The sequence below is a fragment of the Epinephelus lanceolatus genome, chromosome 8 (genome assembly GCF_041903045.1).
Source record: "Epinephelus lanceolatus isolate andai-2023 chromosome 8, ASM4190304v1, whole genome shotgun sequence".
NCBI classification, from domain to species: domain Eukaryota; kingdom Metazoa; phylum Chordata; class Actinopteri; order Perciformes; family Serranidae; genus Epinephelus; species Epinephelus lanceolatus.
The window spans coordinates 18,663,391-18,684,818 of NC_135741.1; the positions used below are offsets into that span (position 1 = coordinate 18,663,391).

Consider the following 21,428-nt stretch of genomic DNA (forward strand, 5'->3'; position numbering starts at 1 on the left):
CTGAGTACAGCACAACAGAGCTGCTAGCAAGGCTCTAGAATATTAGTCTTGTTATGGTATCACTATGTCACTCATATTTCTAATACTCATATAGATAGCCTCACAAAGCATTACTGGATTAGGCTGTTTTACTGCGCAAATACAGTCATGTCCATTATCTTGAGTGTCTAATCACACCACAAAGTTTGGCGTTTATAAGGACTATAATACTTTTTAAATAGGTCCCTTAGTATTTTCTGTTGGGATGTTTATTGGCGGTAAGTAAGTTAACAAGGACTTGTGTTTTCCTGAAGCCTGTACTACGAAGCAGGACTTGGGGATAGCAAGGTAACTGGGTCCCCCAGGAGGAGCTGGAAAGAGTTGCTGAGGAGAGGGACGTCGAGGGTGCTTTACTTGGCCTGCTGCCCCCACGACCCGGCCTCGGATAAGCCGATGAAAATGGATAGATGGAAATCATTATGGTAACTTATGCAGAACAGCTAACCTGCTCCAAAGCAGGTCTACTTCAGAGGACTGAATCACAACCTGTCAACATCCCAGCCACTGACCAATCTTATCACTGAATAAAAATATGTATAATATATATGTATGTATATATAGGTCAGTAGAATAATTTCATTGTTTCAGCCTTTCCATTTCCACTTCACTTAAAACAGAGCTTCTAACAAACAGAGATTGTTTACTACACTGAACACATGATGATGATTCTAGCTGCATTTTAATTGTGCAAAGTTTATTTTATCCCCGGAGTGATAGCTGACAGTGTGGTTGATTTTACTCTCTGGTTCCATCGCTATAACTCAGAATAACATGAGACAGCTGTGTGATGAGAACAGGAAATAAAAAGATTGTGTTTAACTAGAGAAATAATCCACACACTGTTAATTCATTATTATAAATGCAACATTTTAGTCTGATAGACCTCATCTGTCATTAGGCTAATTACTTCTCCACTCTTTACAGAAAGGCATTGCTTCCAAAGTGTTTTTATGTGACATATTCAGAGTAGTTTCATCATTGTCCAACAAGGCTATATAGCAAAACATACTCTATATCTTACATATATTTAATAACACCTGCACATATTATAACCCTTGGCTTACTTCTAATATTGGGCAATTATTTCTAGTCTTTTCTGTTTTAAGATTAAAGGCCATTGTTTACATTTCACTTTGATGAATATGACTGTCTCTAAAACATAACATTATCATCACCATTTCATCTCATATAATGAGAACGGATGCTACTTAATTCATAGTACTGATGATGTCGGTTTATAATTAACAACCACACCCCTTTCACATGAACACACTCATGGCTTGATAGGAAAATCCACAGTTGAATGAGTTAGTTGATAACCACCTTTGTGATACCAGTTATCCAGACAGCCAATGTTAGACTTATTGATGCCAGATAACCAAAAGATATCCTTGGTAAGTTGAACGGGCAGATAGAACAGGCCCCTGGTCAGGCCCCACTCAGAGGCAATGTTGCCTCATAGGCTGCAAACTAAATAAAACAGCAGATATTGGAGGATTTCCACAATCTGAGGTGTTGAGGCGCGTAACAAGAGAAGTGATACTCGGTTACGCTCATACAAGAGCAGAGCCACATTTCATTCTGGCCTAAAGCCCTACATCCTGCAAAGGCAACAAGAAACTCCACAGCTCACTGATCCCATTTGGCCAACTTTGGAATAGTGCACAAAGCAAGCATTTTCTTCTCGATGTGTTTACTTCCCAATCCAATGATATTAATATATAGATTTTTTAAAAACTGGAATCAAATTACTATTTGCATGTGAAAGAGGTGGCTTGCAGGTAGTGTTAGATCCTTTATTACAAAGATTATAAAGTGAACTGTTTCATTCTGAAAAGCATGGCACAATTTAAAATTTTGTTTCAATACAAAACTCCTCTCGATAGCAGGGCTTGACTCTGGCTGTAGGCGAGGAGAACTGCTGACCCGGGCGGGGATATTGTTGAGCGATGGAAAGAGTACTTTGACAAACTCCTGAACCCGACCAGCACATCCTCTGTGCAGGAGGCAGTGTCTGAAGACTCACAGAGAGCGTCATCAATATACCTGACAGAGGTCTTCGCAGTCGTCAAAAAGCTCCTCATTAGCAAGGCACCAGGTGTGGATAAGATCCGCCCCGAGATGCTGAAGGCTCTGGACATTGTTGGGCTGTCTTGGCTGACATGCCTCATCAGTGCCACGTGGGGGTCGGGGACAGTGCCTGTGAAATGGTAGAACGGGGTGTTAGTTATCACTTTTTATAAAAGAGGGGAATGGAGAGTGTGCTCCAAATTTAGGGGAGTCACATTGCTCAGCCTCCCTGGAAAGGTTTACGCAAATTAATTGTACTGAAAAAGAGGCTCCAACTGATCAAATATGGACCAGTTTACCCTAACCCTGTGAGCGGGGCTGCTACCCAGGGAGTCCTGTGGGGGTACTGTAGGCATGTGGGGTACAAGGCCCTTGCTACAAGCCATCCGGTCTTTGTGCAACCAAAGCGAGAGCTGTGTCTGTTTAGACTGAAACCTAAAAGAAATCCATAGGCTATCAGTTTAAATGTATGCTATATTCAGAATATTTTCACCACTTTATCTTGCCATGAAACAGCTCTTCACAACATGGAACTGAAGCCATTATCTCTGAGACACCAGACTCCACTGACGGAAACATTTTTGAATATGGGAGTTGCTGGTCTACCACTGCCTGAATCTGTTAGTGTGCACAGTAAAGCAGGCAGAATATTCCAAATGTATCAAACACTTAAACTGATACTGATTTTTTTAGGTGGCTCATTTTAGTTGTCTAAAATTGCCTACATTTTGCTGCAGCCCACGTCCGTTACATTGCTTGGCTTCTGTGCCAGGAGGGTTGGTTCATCAAGGTCGCCAGTAAAGCAACACAGTACATAAAACAAGCACAGCAGAAACATCACATATGTTGGACCACCGGCTGGTAGGGGGTCACGGGGTAGACCTAGAACACGTTGGAGGGGTTATATATCTCATCTGACCTGGGAACGCCTCAAGATCCCCCAGGACGTGCTGGAAAATGTTCCTGGGAAGACTGATGATTGGAATGCCGTGCTTAGCCTGCTGCCCCCTGACCTGGCCCTGCATAAGTAGAAGATAATGGATAGACGGATGGATCCTCTATCCATGTCAAGCTACCAATGTAACAATGTCAAAATGCTCCAGCATAAGTTCCTTCAATCAAAATCTAACTTCATTAAAAGTATGTTAGTATTATGATTCTGCAGAAGATCAGCCCTCTAATACTTATGCAGCCAATAATTATTCATGATATCATCAAATTGATAATACTGATGCATCAGTGTGTAAGCAGCATTGTACTGTTGCAGCTGGTCGAGGTATTTATTGTGTTAACTTCTACATATTCAGTTAGTTGTTTTGTCCAGTGGTTTTCCAAAGGAACCACTGGACTAAACAACCTGCAAATTTCCCATCCCAGCTCTGGGGTAGGTCACCAGATAAATCTGGCTTGTCTTAAGATGAATAATCAAGTAGTAAAATTCTGCTACACAGGTTTTTATTACAAGCTTTGCAGTTTTTGTGAAGTACTGGATAATTATACTCCTTTGTGCCTTGAGCAGTTATTTAAATGAATAGCAGAGGTTTAGAGGAGTAAATTATTTTTAATTCTATTCAATTTTATTTATAAAGCCCAATATCAGAATCACAGTTTGCCTTAGAGGGCTTTACAGCATATGACATAATTGTATATTTCAAACAACTCATCAGAATAAAAATATTAAGGGTCTGCATATTGATTATTATTTTTATAGTCTATGGGTCGGACACTGCTGTTTTGTAATGACTTGTAAACCAAAAGAAACCAATGTATTAGTGTCAAATCTTAATCTGCAATGTAACTAGTTAGGCTACAACATCTGTACAACATGTGGCAGAACAGTATATTATGCCTCTGAAAGAAAGTATAAGTAGAAGACAGAATAAAAAAAATACTACAGTGCCTCAGAATTTGGCTTCAATACTCAAGTAACTGTAACGTTAAATGTACTCAGTTACTTTCCATCGCTGAAATAGTGATGAGGGCAGCTCTACTGTAGCAACATAACTCAAATTATTGTTTAATTTTTACGACCCACAACTTAAATATTTTGTTGCACTCTCTTCTCACCAGCCCCGAGTCCAGGCAGATATTTTCAGTGAAACAGCTCTGATATAGCCGTTGAGACACCTGCCCAGTGCCTAACGGCAAACAAAGTTAGCAACTAGCTAACGGTAACGCTAATTAGGCTAACGTTAGCTGAACATGGCGGAGTATTTAGCTGCTAAAGAGCAAGATATTCCCCTCGGGAGTTGATGGAGAACAAAACAGAGCTAAAAGAAGAATGAATATTGAACTTACATCCACCAAGTTGCCGCATATATTACTCCAAATGATTGTTGCTCCATATCTCCTGGATGTGTAAACTGGCAGCTGTATGCTAACAGGTTAGCCTAATCAAACTTGACAGGTGGTATGTCAGTGTTGAGTTTAGAGCCTGTTGGGGCTGCCCCCAAGTGGTTAAAAAATCAGCTCCTGCGGGCTTATTTAAAGCGACAATTGTATATTCCTGCTATTTGAATCCCTATGTTGTATGTTCAGTTTTAATTTATATATTGTATCATATTTTTCTCCCTTTAGTTATGGACACTAATTGAATCAATGATCAATGTTTCCCCTCCATCATTAACATCTCTATGGATTCCGTAAAATTTTGAACGCAATCTTCCAAAGCTCAGCTCTACTGTATCTGCAGTAAGCATCCAGGTGTAAATTTAACTGTGTGGAGATGGATGCTGTAAAAAAAAAAAAAAAAAAACCATCATGCTCGGTGTTTGTATGATGGGTCTTAGCTGCAATTGATTTAATGGGGTAAAAATGTTCTCACAGTTTCCAGTTACCATAGCACATGCATTGCACAACTGGAATGGGGCTCTGGAGATAAAGTGTTAACCTATTTTCCACATTAAGAGGGAACGGCGCCCTCTGGTGTTTAACATCACCAGGCACGCCACTGAGTTAATGACACAGTACAATAAACCCACACAGAGGACATCAACCCTCTTAATGATCCTTTCAGTGGTGAAGGGTTGAGGGGCCAATGGCACTCAGCATGGAGTCTCAAAAGGCTTTTAAGTGCTGCATTTCCTCCAAACTGCTCTCCACACACAGTTTACTCTGCTGGAGAAAATAGATTTAACTGATTTCTACCGCAGTGCCCTGCGCCTTGTCATGGTCAGAAATGATTTACATAATATCTAAAGGCTCTTTAATGCTCCAACCAACACACCCCTCCTCATAGAAATTGACCTCTTGATTCATATTGAAATTTTTCAATTCAATCATTTTACTTTCAGCGTGTTTTCCATATTGCACTTTATTTTGGTCTATTACTATTTGAGGTTTATCGTTCGTCTTTGCACTGCACATAAAAATCGTAGGTAGCTTGAAGTATGGAGTTTGAGTAAAAGGACAGTAAGCCAGCTGTGATTTATATTTTTTAATAGTTTGCTAGACACTGTCATCAAACTGGTCACACAAACAAGATTTGAAATGTTTTATTTTAATAGAATTTAGGACAACCAAATATGTAAAATAAAAAAAAGAAAACCAACAGCAAAAGTGAAATTTAATTCACTAGTTTGTTTTTTTTTTCCTTAAAAAAATATCAGCCTTTCCCCTTGTTCACAAACCGTTTCAAAACCTGGACAAACAGAAATAACGAGATAAATTCCGAGAAGCTGGAAGGCCATTAACATTTGTTGGCAAATATAAATATAGTGGTTTGAACAGGGTCTCAAACAGCTCACATGGAAAGAGTGTACAGTTTACATGGTAGTAGGACACTCGGCACTGCCTGTATCAATTTTTATTAATGTAGAAAACCAGGATCCTTATTTACCGATTTAAATCAATGTGTTTATGACAAGGAAATATATACATTCAGCCAGCTCTAGTCTCTGGAGTATGGCGCTTGTGTTGCCCCTTCGATCACATTGATTGTCTATTCAGGGGCATAATTGTGAGTGTATGTGTAGTCCGAGTAGTAATCCTGTGTCCCACCCCTGCCTGCTGGGTAACCCCAAGAGCAGGGTCCCCCTCCAGTCCCGTCCCCCAGATCATGTCCTCGTCCTGGACGAGGCCAAAGTCCTACTGGTGGGACTCCTCTCCCTCGGTAGCCCCCTAAAGAACCAGGACCCATACCACCCCGCATAGGCCCATGATCCATATGTCCAGGGATGCCACCTATACCACCATAGCCCACACCACACATTGGATGTGGAGGCAGCTTAGGTCTGACTATTGAGCCCCCCCTGGTGGCCATTGTGGGCATTCCCACAGAAGGTCCAAGGTTGTTAGCGCAATTCACCTGAGTCCTGCCCCCCTGATTAACAGGGTTGCTGCCTCCGACGGATTCCCCAATCTTGGGGAGCCCACTGGGGTCAAGTGGGCCAGATGTGACCACACCCTGGCTGCTAGCAGTCTGACAAGTGCTGGTCCCTGCTGTCCCCCATAGACCCTCCCCAGGTCCACTTAGTGTCCTATCATGTTGCGTGGGGGTCCCGCTAGCATTTTTAGCAATGCCAGGCATGTAGCCTGGCTGGGCTGAGTCATTATGGTCTGTGTAGGGGAGGGAGGAGGTGAGCGGAGAGTCCCCAGCAGCTCCAGCTCCTCCAGTGTCCGAGCCATACGTGTGGCCCAGCATCATGAGATGAGGTGGAGGTGGAGGTTTGACCTCCAAAGGGAGAGAAGCCAGGTTGGCTAGAGGTCCTGCAGTGGCCATGGGAGGTGGAGCAGGGACTGTGGCCATGGGAGGTGGGGCAGGGACTGTGGCCATGGCAGGCGGGGCAGGGACTGTGGCCATGACAGGTGGGGCTGGGACTGGGGCCATAACAGGTGGGGCTGGGGCTGTGGCTATGACAGGTGGGGCTGGGGCTGTGGCTGTGGCCATGACAGGTAGGGCTGGGGCCATGACAGGTGGGGCTGGGGCTGTAGCCATGACAGGTGGGGTTGGGACTACGGCCATGACAGGTGGGGTTTGGCCTGGGGCCATGACGGGTGGGGCTGGGGCTGTGGCAGAGACGCTTGCTGGAACTGGGCGGTATTCCTGTTCCTGGGTGCTGCTGCAGGGTGAGGCAGGATAGGCAGGGGAGGCCGCATAGCTGGAGGAGCCAGTGTAGGATGACCAAGAGGCTGAAGGACACAGGAAGCTCTGGTGGGGATTCACTGGAAAACCTCCCGGTGACAAGCCGCCAATGTCTGAAGAGCTTATGCCCATCTGGTTGGAGGCCTTGAACTGAGAGATGGCCGTTTTCAGAGCACTGTAGTCAGCCAGCGTTGGAGTTCTCTCAGGGGTGGCCTGCTGGTCTGGGAGTGGAGGACGAAACTCCTCCGTCTCTGGCGGGGGCGGCAGTGGAGGCTTCCCCTTCTCAACTGCCTGGTTCTGCTGGGAGGGATCTGATATGGTGGTTGGCTCACCATCGTCAGAGTCTAATGACATGTCCTCCTCTTCAACACACTCATCATTCACTACTGGGAGAGCAGGAAAGGGCAGAGGCAGAGAAATGGAAAAGTGGAGAGGAAGATATTATCAAACAAATGTGTTACAGTTGCATTAACAGCACCAAATGTGTTTTAAAAACTCTGCTGGGTAGCACAGACATCTTTAATTGGTGAGATAACAAAACGCAATTTAGCAAAGCAATTACACTGCAGCAAAATGACAAGGAATCCTGAGTGTTTTGGTGTTTGGTCCTGCTGTTGACGCTACCCACCTGTGGAGGGCGGTGTTGGAAGCTCATTCTGATTGATGGAGCCAATCAGACTGTGGAAACCGCTCATAACGTCATCAATGCTCCCTATCACTATTCCATTTCTGGAGTACTGTAGGAACATCTCAAATGGCCTCTCTGTAAAGACACATCAAAACAAGAGAGAATACTTTTTTTTATCATTCTAATAATGTAAAATTTAGAGAATACGAAAGGAAAATACATCACACCAACATCTCAACACAGGCCTGAGCAACATGGCTTGCAAATAATATCTCATATTTTTGGGTTATGCCACAATATATGGTACATATCTCAATATTATTATATTGCCTCTAAAATAACATAACTGTTTGATTCAACCTTTTGATGCGTATGATCGTAACAGTGTAATTATTCTAGTAAACTAATCAGAACTTAGAGGGCGCACAGCTCATATTTAACACTTTAATGGGCTTTGATTTTTTGAGTTCAACATCTGAATGTCCTGATATCGTCTGAATGACGCTCTTAGGTGTGGTACTGTCACTTTGAAGTCAGATTGGTCTTGGTAAATGTATTCTTTGTTAATAATAAGACTTTATTAAGGGCACAGAGAAAGGTCCATGACGCACTAAATAAAGACAATATGTACAAAAATACAACAGATACAATAAATAAATTAATAACTTTACATACATTAACTACATTATAAAACTTTATATGAAAAAGAGAAATCAGGAAACTGCACCCACAAAGTGCTTCCACAGACTTAATGAAAATCCAAGTGAGCTCAGCTCAAGGCCTGAATAATCGTTTAAAAAGCATTCTCATACCATTACTACAGGCCACATTAAGTCTCTGTATGTTGCCTTTTCTACAGGAACGACACAAATGGGCAGTATATAGCAGGGAACAAATTCTCTAAATTAATCATCAGTAGCTGAGCACATGCTGAGTTAGTAAGTTTGATTAAATATTCACACAATTAAAGTTCAATTTTTTTCTCTAAAATACAGTTGGGAGGCTATAGATTTTATTTTTAAGTATTATCAAATATTTCTTCATTTTGTTTTATTTTACTTAGTATATTTATTATTTTTAATTATTGACTTACTGAATGAATGTGAAGTTCAACAATTGCTTTTATTTTGAAGTGAGTTTTTAGACTCTCTTGCCTAATACCTAGTGTATACACATACTGCATAACAATGTGGGGGCTAGTTTGACCGTCTTTTTCAAAGTGGGGACTGGCTTAACTGCTGTGTTCTGCACTAAGTAGTGTTTTAAGTGATGGAACAGATTAATGGTACTGCCACCTTTAGCAGCAATCATTCTGTGGCATATTTTAAGTACAGCAGTCTGTTTTACATCTGCAATCCTGAAACCAAACCACCTACAAAGAGTATAGAAGCCTTTGCCATCTCCATATGATCGGCCCACTCCTGGATCTTCCCCCATTTTGAATTAAGGTGAACTCAATGATTGACATTAAATTGGTGGGCGCATGATTAGTTTAGGGAGCCTGTGTGTGTATATGTGTGAGTGAGAGGGAGAATAACTCTCTTTTACATACACGGGACCCTACTTTTGGGCTGCCTTTTTTCTGATATTGTCATCTGCCATATCCCTCATAAAATGATACTGGAGTATATTAAAAATGTTCGAAACATCACCCACTCCTACCTCCCACTGACACATAACTTTGTAGTTTGATGCTTGTTTCAGAAGACTGGTGGAAAGATGTAGTCTAAGCTGATGAGGATGAAGATACCTGTGAGGAAGATAAGGTGCCGCTGCTGTGTGTGCTGGGCTTGGAGCTTGATCAGGCATTCCAGGTCTGGAGCCTGACGCGACTGGGTGTCACACTCATGGTAAGGGAGGAACTCCACTAGGTGCTTCTTCTGATAGGCTGTGAGAAGGTTCAGCAGCCCCATGGCATTGGTGTTTAACCTTTAAGAGAGCAGAAAAAGTAGATTCAGACAGTGTCAAGATGTTTATTCACAGCTCAAGATGCTTAAGACCATTTTGATTTGATAACTAAAGCTCTTATTGAGACACTCACCTCCCCAGCTCTTTGAGCTTCTTCTGGGACTTGCAGTGCACCTTCCACTGCCAGGGGTGTTCAGGAGTGCTCTGCTCCTCCAAGAACTTCAGCAGGCCCTGCAAACGATCTGCACGAAACAAGCAACATGAGCGCTCAAGTACTGTCCACCTGATGAATTTCCACTGCGCTCGCACAGCTCCCAAGAAGAAAAGTAAAACTTACCCTGTGTGATAAGGTCAGGGTTGAGGACAAACTCATCAGACACCATGAAGCCTCCAGACACAAACAGCTCATTATAAGTGTGGTTCTTGACATCGTCCAGAGTGTCCACTCCAGCAAAGCTCACTGAAGGCAACTTCTTCAAAGACACCAGAGCCGGGATCTGCAGGGGTGGAAAGATGAGGTTTTTACAAATGAGTTCTTCTATTGCTTCTTCTATTAAAACTCTGCTCACATAATCAATCAATCAAACATGTTTTCATGTAACATATATCATGATGCAATATGCATATAATAACCCTGTGAATTAACATAATCTAACAGAGCAACCAGATAAAAAAAAAATAGGCTGAAGCAGATGTTTGAATTCAAATAGAAGGAAGTTATTATTTCTGTTTGATCACTGTCTCGATCAGCTGATGCCATGAGACCGTGACTAAGACGTAGAGGGTGTTAGGTGACCATACCTTGTGCACATGTGCAGCGATGTCCTCGTTCTGAATGATGATGAGGAGTTTATCTAAACTGCCGCTGTTTTCCAGAAATGTCTGCGGGCTGCACTCGCTGTTGCCAAGACTTTTCAAGTACTCCTTTGTGACAGACGGGAAGAGACGTAATTGTTAGAGACAGACAGATGAACGTGTCCTTCTTTCTTACACTTACAAATACTGACTGACTGACATACAGAAAGAGCTGAGCACCTAGACATGGAACACATAGTGACAAAGAAGAGCTAGTGTAGCCTTTCACATTCCCACTGTCGATCTGATCTGCAGTGTCACTTGTGTATGCCTGTGCAGTTTACCACTGCAGAAATCTCCTAAGCTGCTGCAATAAAAAAGTGAACTACATTAAGTGTACAAATGAGGAATATGAGAGAAAATGTATGTGCAAAGATGTAAAATCATTAGTAATAATAACACTGATGTAGTGCTGAAATTATTCGATGAAATGAATCAGAAAATTATTAGATAGCGATTTTAGGGCAATTAAAGTTAAAGTAGTTTCTCAAATCAACCACCAGTTCCCGTATCTCAAATATAAGAAGTTTATATTTAGATGTACATTTAAAATCTTTGGGTTCTGGGTTTCTGAATGGACCAAACAAGCAAATTGAAGATGACATCTAGGGTTCTGGAAACTTCTGAAAGACATTTTTCAGTATTTCCTAACATTTTACTGACTTAACAATTAATTACACAAAACCATCCCACAGATTAATCAATAATGTGAATAACAGTCACTGCTCTGCTTTCAACACCACACTGAGACCACATATCGTACCTTGATCTCCTTGCAGACAGTGCTCTCTTCCCCCTCGTCCCCGGAGTAGATGTAGAATTTGACTGTGTTCTTGGTGACATCCTTAAAGATCTCCACCAGGCTGCTGAAAACTTCAGGCTTCAGCTGACCAATGAGGCTGCCAGCCAGCAGGTTGGACCCACTCCCAGAAGCACGGCCTGGGTTTTGGGACCTGTGCTCTGGAGAGTCTGCTGTGACTTGAGAGGGAGAATAGATCTCTCCCCCCAACTCTGCTGATAAGCCTTCAGTTTTAGACCTAGCAGGTGCCACCCCTTTGATAGTGCCCATTTTACCCCTGTGTGACGCGGTGCTCTTCGACAGCGAGGGCTCCTCTTTAGTTTTGGAAGTCTGCATAGGGGTGGGGGGCGGTGTTGTAAGATTAGATGTTGTCACTGGGGGAGGTGGGGAAGTGACTTTGGAGGGAGCAGGTGGGGCCGGGATCAACTTGTCCATCTTCTCACACAGTGCTTTGACATGCCCCTGAATAGGGACGGGGGAAACGTACGGTACGACATAGTCTGAGAAGCAGCTGCTGGGCTGCCAGCAGTGGCGTGGAGGCAACCGCGGGGGCAGCTGCGACGAATAGCAGATGCGGTGCGTCGTCATGATGTTTTTAATGTCAGAGGTGAGACTGTGTATTTCCTGGTTGAGTATGGTGTCCAGGCTGATGGAGGGCCTGAAGGGAACTTCCTCAACGACTGGTAACGTGGGTGGTGCAGCCGCCTTTTTTACTTCCACTGCTGCAGGCGTCTTCGGCTCTGGGTAGCTCTCTGCCACCATCACAGCCTCCGGCTCTGGCTCAGGCTCTGGCTCTGGCTCGGGCTCGGGCTTTGGCTCAGTGAAAGGCTGTGCTTTGTCTGGAGGAGAGAAGACAGAAGAACTTGTCACAGTAATGCCTTGTGAACTAGATCTAAACATGCCTCCAGGGAGAGATCTGTGTGCTACAGACTGCTTTAGATACCTTCATCGGCGGGGTTGACCCAGGCTGGGTTGTCTGAGGTGTGTGCTTGCTCTGTTGGGGAGCCAGCGCTGAGTGGACTACCAGGGCTACAGTCCATGTCCTCCTAAACAGAGGAAACACCAGTGGTTATTTTTAGATGCACAAACACGTTTAATTCATGGTAAAATATTCCAAAACAACAACCCTAGTATCAGCTGTTCACATCTCACCTCTGTGTAGTTTGTTTGAGATGCAGGCTCGTTTTGTTTCTTCACATCTGGTTCAGGGAAGGCGGGTTCCCCCCTCCCTGGACCGGTCGACGGTTCGCCGTGGTTTGACTGTGCAGACACTGAACCCTGAGCCACAGCTTTGTTGAGAGTAGCCAGAAGGATCTTGAGGAGGCGCTGGGTCTCGTTGACCGTAGAGGCGTTGGTGTTGCCATGAGCCCTCAGGTCAGTGTCATAGATGCCCATGCTTTCCATCACTGCTGTCAGATTGTCGCTCTGTCCACCCTCGTCTCCCATCTCATCCGCTTGGGCTCCTAGCAGGATACACACAATTAATTAGAGGCATGTGTTAAATCTGGTACATTAGCGTACAAGAATATCCTAAGCTCCTTAATAACCAAAGCTCTGTGTGCAATATATAGGGAGTGTAGAGAAGGTGCTATAGTTGAAATGTTATTCACCGTGGAAACTGAAACTACCTTTATTGAGATGACAGATTTTTCAAGTTTTACTGCACTGAACTCTACAGTTGATGCACTGGCACACAGGAATAGGAACAGCTATCTGGATTAGCAACAAAAATGCATCTTGACATTTAAAAATGTAAACGATCAAAGTAATTTCATTTGTAAGCCAATACACAGGCTGCTTGTTAATCTAGTGCCAATGGGCAGCAATGTTTTTTTAATTTGCAATGCAATTACTGAGAACTAATCAGACTGTGTTGTGAGACTAATATAATATTCATTCTTTCAGAGGAACTGACTTTGGAAGCAGTAGGTGGAAACTGTCCAAAAACTAAAATTAAATTACACATTTTAAAATTAAGCTGCACAGACATCTGCAGCCCCCCTCACCTCGACTGGGTTCCCCGTTGCTCAGCGGATCTGTGCGTGGGTGTTTGTTCGTGCCCCCCCTCTCGTCTCCCTCAAACTTCCTCTTTAGACTGTTGGCGTCCCAAGCCACGTCCTCACCCCGTTCCTTCCCAGGATCCTTCACTAGTGCTTTCTTATGAAGCTGGATTAGCTTAAGCAACTGTTTCATCTTGTCTTTATCATACTCGTTCTGAGACAGTCGCAGCCTCTGAGCGGGCTGCGGCTGGGGCTCAGCGTCGGACTTGTGCTGTGGCTGGGCCCCATTTGAATGCCCCGACCCTTGCCTCCGTCTGGTGCCGTCTGAGGGCGGCTTCTCCTGTGCTTGCCTTTCTGGAGGCGGCCTCTCCTGAGGCAACCTCTCTGCGGGTCTCTCTGCGGGTCTCTCTGGCCTGTCTGAGCCCCTGTCCGAGCCGCCCCAGTCAGAAACGGGACTGTATTCCACTGGGGCCGGAGCAGGTGTGGGTATGGGCATAGGTATGGGTACTGGGTTCCGTATTCTTTCAATGATGTCCTTTGTCTTGTTCAGAGATAACATGTAGTTGGTAGGGTTGTGGATGTAAGAACGCAGCACAGCTTCCATGTTAAATTTGGGTCTGGGCACTGGGAGCGGGTTGGTCCTATCGTCCACGTTATATTTGTAGTCGGGCAGAATGAACGGCCGCACTGTGCCCGAATCCATACGAGTTAGGTAATCAGTGGCCTGACGCTCCACCCCGAGGCTCAGGTCCTTGCCCGGGTTGGGGCGCAGCTTGAACAGTGCGTAGTGCAGAGCAGGGATGAAGGGATCCATGGAGGACAGGATAGCAGGCTGGGGCTCTGCCGTCAGTGGCTCCGGCTCGAACAGTCTGGAAGCTGCGATGGAGGACACATATATTAGTGTTATGTTAGGTGAAGACCTGCACTATGAGTCTTTAGAGACAGGATCTTATTAACAGGAGTCAGTGTTGTGACATTGAAGCCTCTCAACTCTTTTTTTGATGTGCTTTTTATTTTAAAAACAGAGGAGCCTTCAGTAGGCAGATGTGAGAAAGATTTCTGTTGTATTTCAACATTCTCCCCTCGCTAATAAAACATTCCAATCGGGAGCTTCATGCAGACGCTGCCACTGGGTCAGAACCAGAGATGGATAGATAGCGAATAATACTTACAGTACTTGACAACCATCCTTGACTCCTGAAAGATGAATAATGCTTGCAGGTTCTTCTCAACGCGCCCCCGCCGCTCTAAAAAACAAACAGCACAGATTTTTTTAAAGCTTAACCCTCACCGAAGGCAACAAGTAGGTGTTCAAATGACACAGCAGAGAGTTATGAGAGGAGAGTAAAAGCTTTTCGGCACCTTTGGACTCAACCATCTGCGCTGAGGACAGCAGGAAGAGAAAGCCCCTGTCGAACAAGGACTTCACCAGCACCTAAATAAGGAGAGTATGCATTACAGTCAGGAGCACCAGGGTGTATCATTACCAGATAATGTGAGCCATTATAATACAGGTTTGCACTTATTCCTGTGTGTATACTTGTATACAGATTTATTGTATTTGTTTATAGTTACTAAAACAGTTTGACAGATGTTCTCCCTGCACTAGTTTCTTGTTAAATAGTAAAAAAACTCTTCATTGAAAAATTAATTACATCAAATGACGATGCTAAATGCAACACTGTGTAACTGACTTTATATTTATTCTTATTCTTTTTATTCTTCTCAGATTTTGAAACAAGAAGGATCTAAAACACAAACTTTCCATTTAAACTGGACACCCTAAGTCCTTGAATTAAATTAACCACTGAGTATATCATTGGCAAACTGATTCAGTGAACTGATTCTGGGGGTTTTCATGCATGAGAGCCTGGTAGGTAACAGCTACAGCGTGACTCACCATCCTGTCCCTCTCCAGTTTGTTGACCAGTGCTGCCAAGCTGCCGCTGGTTGGTTTGCCTTTTCCATCCACCACCTCAAACAGGCTGCAGGACATCCCACATTTCATCACTGCGGACAAAGAGAAGCATTTTGGAATACAAAGCAGACCTATAACTCATTTGTGGTGTACCGAATAGTTCGAAGCTTCATTCATAACCTTGGCATTTGAATTCTAAATCGACATTTGGATGCTGCGCAGCTTTTATTTGTAGGTCTATTCATTCTGTTTAAACCGGGTATTTCTGTACAGTTGCAGATAAGGATTACACACGCTACACTTATTTTATTAGTGTTATACTATTTGTAAAATCAGATTCCTGTGTAGGATTGTTTCCTACTTATTCAAACAATTCCAACAACTTCAGAGTGTTCTGTGGTCCAAAGGTCAAAATTTTATGGAAAAATGTAGATGTAGTCGTTTGAAAAATTAACAAAACGGTTTTTATCTATCAAAATATTTTGCTTCACTACATATTAGCTAGCGTTAAGCCCTTCAAAAACAACATTTTCACAGCAGTCAAATTTTTTTTGTTGTATTTATGTTGCTGAGACTTAACAAAGATCACTAAGTCATTTAATATTATGAACCACTTTATTCAAATTGAGGACTTTTGATTTTTGCTTAAGGGCGATGACATCATAAAATATGATAGGAGAAAGCTTAATTTGAAAACCTCAATAGCAGCATGAACATAAAAAAAAGAAATCTGGTACAGCCTTTTAACTCATCTATGTAGTGGTTCTTTTCTATAGGCTTATTTTTATCTTAAATAATGCAGAGCACCTTGTTAATAATCATATCGATGTCTTTAGTAGCCGCTTCTCTTGTACATGATGCAGCGTATGCATTTAGAAAAACTTTATGGATTTAATTTCAGGTAATGCATTACCATCTACATCCCCAGGGCGATTTCCTATCATTTAATCATGAGGTTCACACATAGGTGTGGTCAGAACTGACCTTCCCGTGATGCAGTGTAGGTGTCCCAAGAAAAGAGCACGGAGGGAATCTTGCGCTTCACCTGCTCCAGCTGCATGCCTCGACTCACCTCCAGCTTCTCAGGCCTTGGTGGGGATTTATCAAACAGCAAATCACAACAAATTCCAAGGAAAAAATAGTCTGTATATTGAACAAGAAGTGAGTTCTAACTTCCTCTCAACCGTGTTAAAGGTCAGCACATAAAAGTATTTTGTGGCAAAAAGTGTCTTTAATAATTAAGAGTGGAAACTCTAATAGCACTGTGGAGGTTTTCTGGAGATACACAGAATTATATAACAGTTTACTCACAGTTTGAAAGGGAGGTAGGGGCGTGAGGAGGATCGTAAACAGATTGGGAACAACTCCTGGCCCTTGTTTACTAGTGGACCACTCCACACAGTGTAGCAGCTCTTCCCTGCAACACAATAAAAAGCACAGGTCAAAGGTCAGGAAAGATACAAAGAGAAAGCATCGTTCATAGCTTTTATTTACTGCTGGGTTGTCAATGAAAAGGCACATATTTTGACACACACACACACACACACACACACTTCTTTAAACTCTTATGAACTGGCAGTTGTATCTAATTTGGATAATTTTGGGGGCGCATTACTGAAAATGCACTCTTCTATTACTGATAAAAAAGTGTGCGTGCAAATCAAAGTGTTTAAGATAGATCTTGGGTAGCTGGTTAAAGCAGTGTTTCCACTCCTAGTGTGAAATGGCTTGTGATTCATTAAATATTTATCAAATATATAAGTTTAAGAAATGTTTTACCTCGACTTCCTTCAGGGGAAATAGTGTTAAACCTGTTACGGAGAGGAAAAAAAAGCCTTGTTACAACACAGAACGCCGTGCATACCTCCCCAACCACCTGAAGGTACTTGCTGAGTTTTACCATTTCCTGCAGGAATACGTACCTGTGTGAAGTCATAGGAGTCGCTGCAGCTTCCTTCCCTTTGTACTTAAAGGAAACCACAGCATAGGGGTACACATGCCTGGGCCGATTCTTGATCTCATCAAATGCAAACTCGAAAAAATATTGCTACAAGACAAGAAAGATACATCAAAACTCACAAGTTCTGTTCAAGAAACAAATGACTTTGATAACACAATATGTGCAGTAAGTGAATGTAAAAGAAGCCATGTTTACCTGTGTGAGCTCAAAAGCCCTGTAAGACAGCAAAGATGTGACCCTGTTGCCACTTTTGGACATGTGACAGTCAAACTTGGGAGTAGGTTCCATGGCATTCTTAGGCATGTTCTCATGAATGTGCTTTATTCGGCCCTGGGAGACAAAACACACTGGTCAGCTGAAAGTCCCGTGAGCATCATAAATCAGTCAACATCTCAAAATGAAAATAGAATGGCAGCCATACCCTCATAACTTTAAAAACGATCATGTCTCCAGACGAGCCGACTTCAAAGGGATTCATTTGTAACAGATCAGAATATTTGGAGACATAAACACCTGCAATGACAAACAGAAAATCATCATACTCTGTCACATTTAAATGTCATATTCACACTCTAAAAATCAAACTAGGGTTGGGAAATACATCAATATTTTATTGATATTGAGATGATGAAACTAGATATCATATTAGATTTTAGATGGTGCTATATTTAGTGTTGTCTTTTCCTGGTTTTAAAGGCTGAATTACAATAATGTAATTTTCTGAATTTACCAGACTGTCCTAACTGTTCTATTATTTGCCTTAACCCACTTAATCATTATCTCCACATTACCGATGATTATCTATCAAATGTCTAATTGTGTAAACATTTTGTGAAAGCACCAACAGTCAACCCTAGAATATTGTCGCAACATCAATATCAAGGTACTTGGACAAAAATATTGTGATATCAGATTTTCTCTATTAATCACCCAGCACGATATCAAACCATAACAACCATGTCAATTAGAAAAAGACGAAACTTTCATTTCTGAGTAGGCAGCTGTGAATCAGCATTTAAGTGACATATTGTTGGATAGATCAGAGTCATTCCCAGCTGTTGATATGGCATAAGAAAAGATAAGATAAGATACACCTTTACTGATCCCATAAGCTATCTGTAGATGTAAGTTTATCAGGTCAAAGTGTCAATAAAACATATATTGTTTCAAATAAAATCCATCAAAACAGAAAACTAATGAGACCCGCAACCCTTAAAACAATATCATATCTCAATACTGGGAGAGGGATCCCTTCGCAGTTACTTATCCTGAGGTTTCTTCCATTTTTCCCCTGCTAAATCCACTCTAAGTGTCCAAGGACAGAGAACATAGTATGCTGCAAATCCCTCCATTTTTAACAATAGTCTCCTTTCGAGGCAACAGCAACATGCAAGAGAGTAATTTACCTTTTAATGGATTCCCTAGTGTAGTTATCCTGGCGTGTCCAACCGACAGACCCTTCTCACAGATCAAGTGGAGCTAGACATACAAGAGAACATACAAAGCTCAGAATCGTCACATGACAAGAAAGAACACTATGCTTTCTAACTTGTTTATCATCAATACCTTGGATTTGTCTGGGTAAAGGAAGCAGTACGACTCAGTCAGTTCTTGTTCTGTCCGCCCTTCCTGTTTCATCTCTCTTCGCTTCTCGATGAACTGACAAAAAAAAGGGCAGCAGCACTGTTATTAAATGTTGCTCTATTTGTTCCTTTAAACCTACAAAAAGGTTCCATCAGTAACAAAGGAGCAACTAAAACGTTAACGCTGACATTGTTGGATACAGGAAGACAATCACTAACCTCCTTCTCAAGCAGCTCATTGTGAATGAGCCTGGCCTTGCAGTAGGAGAAGGTTCCTCGTGATGATGCATCTAGATAAAACGAGGACACAATCTTCACAAGGTCCTCAAACTCCCGGCTGTCAGGGGGCAAAAACTGGTACAAGCCTGCACACAGAGAGGTGAAATCAGTGGATTAGCATATAGCATCTGCAGCAGATGTGCCCATGTGCAAAGGAGGACAAGCACAAGTTGCATAGCATGCCAAAACTTTTAGTCAGACCCCGGCAGACAGCAGTATCATCCTCTTCTTTAATTTATAGGGTAATATTGGATGAATATATCAAGTCTGAAATGTGATTTTTTTTGTACAAGAAGAGGGTAGACGTGACCTGTGTTTAAACTCCAGTGCAATGTCAAAAAGTCACATGCCCCCGTGTATACGACATTAGGTACAAGAGGAAGTGATATGCCTGCAGGCAAGAACTCTTTGCGTACTTTTAGTACAGCTCAGTGAGGTTGCAATGAACCAGCAGCATCCCAGGCTAAACTTGTTTCTCATGTGCTACAGCCAGCTTGTGACAACAGGTTGCTGCCCTTTAGAGAAACAGTTGAACATTGATCAATAATAGTAGCTAGGTATCCCTAACATCAACACATCGCTGTACAGGTGACAAGCCTTGCATCTGTCTGTGTTTACATGGAGCTCATTATGTTGATTCAACCACATGCAAAGAAGAGAAACCACCACTAGCAGACTAAGGGATGGTGCATCATCAGCCTGGGGTGACAAGTAGTAGACATCTAGCGTATGAGACAAAGGGGTGAAAACACACACAGCCAGGTCTGTCTAACAGTTTCCAATCAAGCAGTAAGATATTTTATACATTATATATGCAGCCTGGTGAGTTGGTCAGATACTGCAAGAAAACTAGGCTTCAAATATGAAGTCCAGCAACTCCAACGCAGCTTTGCATATATCCAAATAACAGATGCATGATAGCAGAGTTTGTAATCTCCACGCTGCTCAGGGTGCCGCCACCTATTTGACATGTCGGGACCAGTGTGGTTGTAGTTTACTGTGAGGACTACTGAGGTGAGGTGCAGAGGGGATGCTCTGATATAGCAGTAACACCCCTTATAGGATCTCATTGACAGTGGCATGGGGCTGTGAAAACATTTTAAATAGACGGGTCGGGTGGATAAATCCATGCCCTTCACTGAGGTCAATGAGACACGCACATGTTGTCAGATGATGGCTGCAACACACTCATGACACCAACAGCACCACTCAATCACACCACGGTCCCATGAAAAGGTGAAGAAGCCAAACAAGGTGGCCTTTCACACGGGCAGTCCTCAAAGTGTTGCTTTCAGGCGCCTTCACAGGAAGGTAACGTTAGCTGCCCAACGTTAATGCTCTGTGGTAACTTGGATACCTGGGGTGGGCTAACAAAGCTATGTGTGCAAAAACATGTCACGCTGCATCTGTCAAGACCATCCGCGTGCTTACACAGTGTGACGTTGCTTTAATCTGAACCTAAAATATCCGTGAACGTTTTGTTAAACTCGTTAAAACTAGCGAGACCAGCTAGCTAGCTAGCATGGCTAGCAACATGCAGCAGAATTATGAAAGACAGGACAGTCTCTGTTCAAAATAGCAGCGATATAGCACCACCTTTCCGTTCCCTGGTCTTCCTTGGGATTTGAAAATTCGGTCTCTGGCCCGGCGAAGGAGAACTGCTAAAGCTCCGGGCGTCTGCCTGCACTCTCCTCCGCCGCTCAGGGGCTTCTTGGTCGGGCATTACACCGTCTCCACATCCAGGCTGATCGCCATTTTGGTTGGCTGTGGCCGAGGTGGCGGCTGAATTCTTCGGGGGTTCGCCGCCTTCCGGCTGGAGATCGTCCGTCTCGGTACATTCTGAGTCCCTTTTCCCCACCGCGTTGGGGTTCAGGGCCATTTTCGGGCACCGTGCACGTTTAACGGGCAATGGAGCTCTAACGATTACGGCGCCGCTTCACACACACACTCTCCTCCTCACCCAGCCTCCGCCATTGTGAAAATGACGTACACGTTCTTCTCCACCACTGCAAAACGCTGCCGTCACTATGTTTACATACGAGAAAATCCGCGCCACCCAGCGGCGGATGGATGTACTGCAGCTTTCCACTATTGGGTGATGGACGTGAACATGGAGATGAACGGTACAGTAGGAATAAAGTGGAGGATGCTGCTGTTCTCTGCTGGACTGTTGGACTGCTGGATTTTACACCTATTATGTATACCTTTCTATATGTTGATATATTCTGCAATTAATTATATTATATTTGTATCATATCATATCATTAATATATGATACTACACTATATTACATTTAGTGTTTTATA

The 21,428-nt window shown here is 43.1% G+C and overlaps 1 protein-coding gene across 2 annotated transcripts; it reads right to left on the reverse strand.

The window, feature by feature from the left end:
- Positions 1-5,590: 5,590 nt before the first annotated feature.
- Positions 5,591-21,115, reverse strand: tasorb (transcription activation suppressor b). Of its 2 annotated transcripts, none has more exons than XM_078169953.1 (23): positions 20,719-21,115; positions 19,063-19,208; positions 18,827-18,919; positions 18,667-18,739; positions 17,682-17,773; positions 17,456-17,590; positions 17,223-17,347; positions 17,080-17,111; positions 16,612-16,717; positions 16,285-16,388; positions 15,283-15,392; positions 14,745-14,817; positions 14,555-14,629; positions 13,389-14,258; positions 12,535-12,845; positions 12,326-12,428; positions 11,347-12,221; positions 10,530-10,652; positions 10,066-10,225; positions 9,862-9,970; positions 9,571-9,749; positions 7,821-7,955; positions 5,591-7,575 (listed from the first exon to the last, which is right to left on the reverse strand). In XM_078169953.1, the coding sequence occupies exons 1-23, from the start codon at positions 20,999-21,001 to the stop codon at positions 6,050-6,052; spliced, it is 5,838 nt and encodes a 1,945-aa protein (XP_078026079.1). In that variant the 5' UTR covers positions 21,002-21,115; the 3' UTR covers positions 5,591-6,049. The 2 variants fall into 2 exon arrangements, with proteins under 2 accessions (XP_078026079.1, XP_033484973.2); XM_033629082.2 differs by having other exon boundaries at positions 5,591-7,578.
- Between the last annotated feature and the right edge of the window lie 313 nt (positions 21,116-21,428).

Bases quoted from the DNA above. Each gene is read 5' to 3' on its own strand.
- tasorb (XM_033629082.2), bottom strand. From the start codon at position 21,001: ATGGCCCTGAACCCCAACGCGGTGGGGAAAAGGGACTCAGAATGTACC. The intron at 18,920-19,062 runs GTTAGTGATTGT...TTTTTTTGTCAG, and splicing joins ATGAGCTGCTTGAGAAGGAG to TTCATCGAGAAGCGAAGAGA. The intron at 17,112-17,222 runs GTACGTATTCCT...TCTCCGTAACAG, and splicing joins ACTCCTATGACTTCACACAG to GTTTAACACTATTTCCCCTG.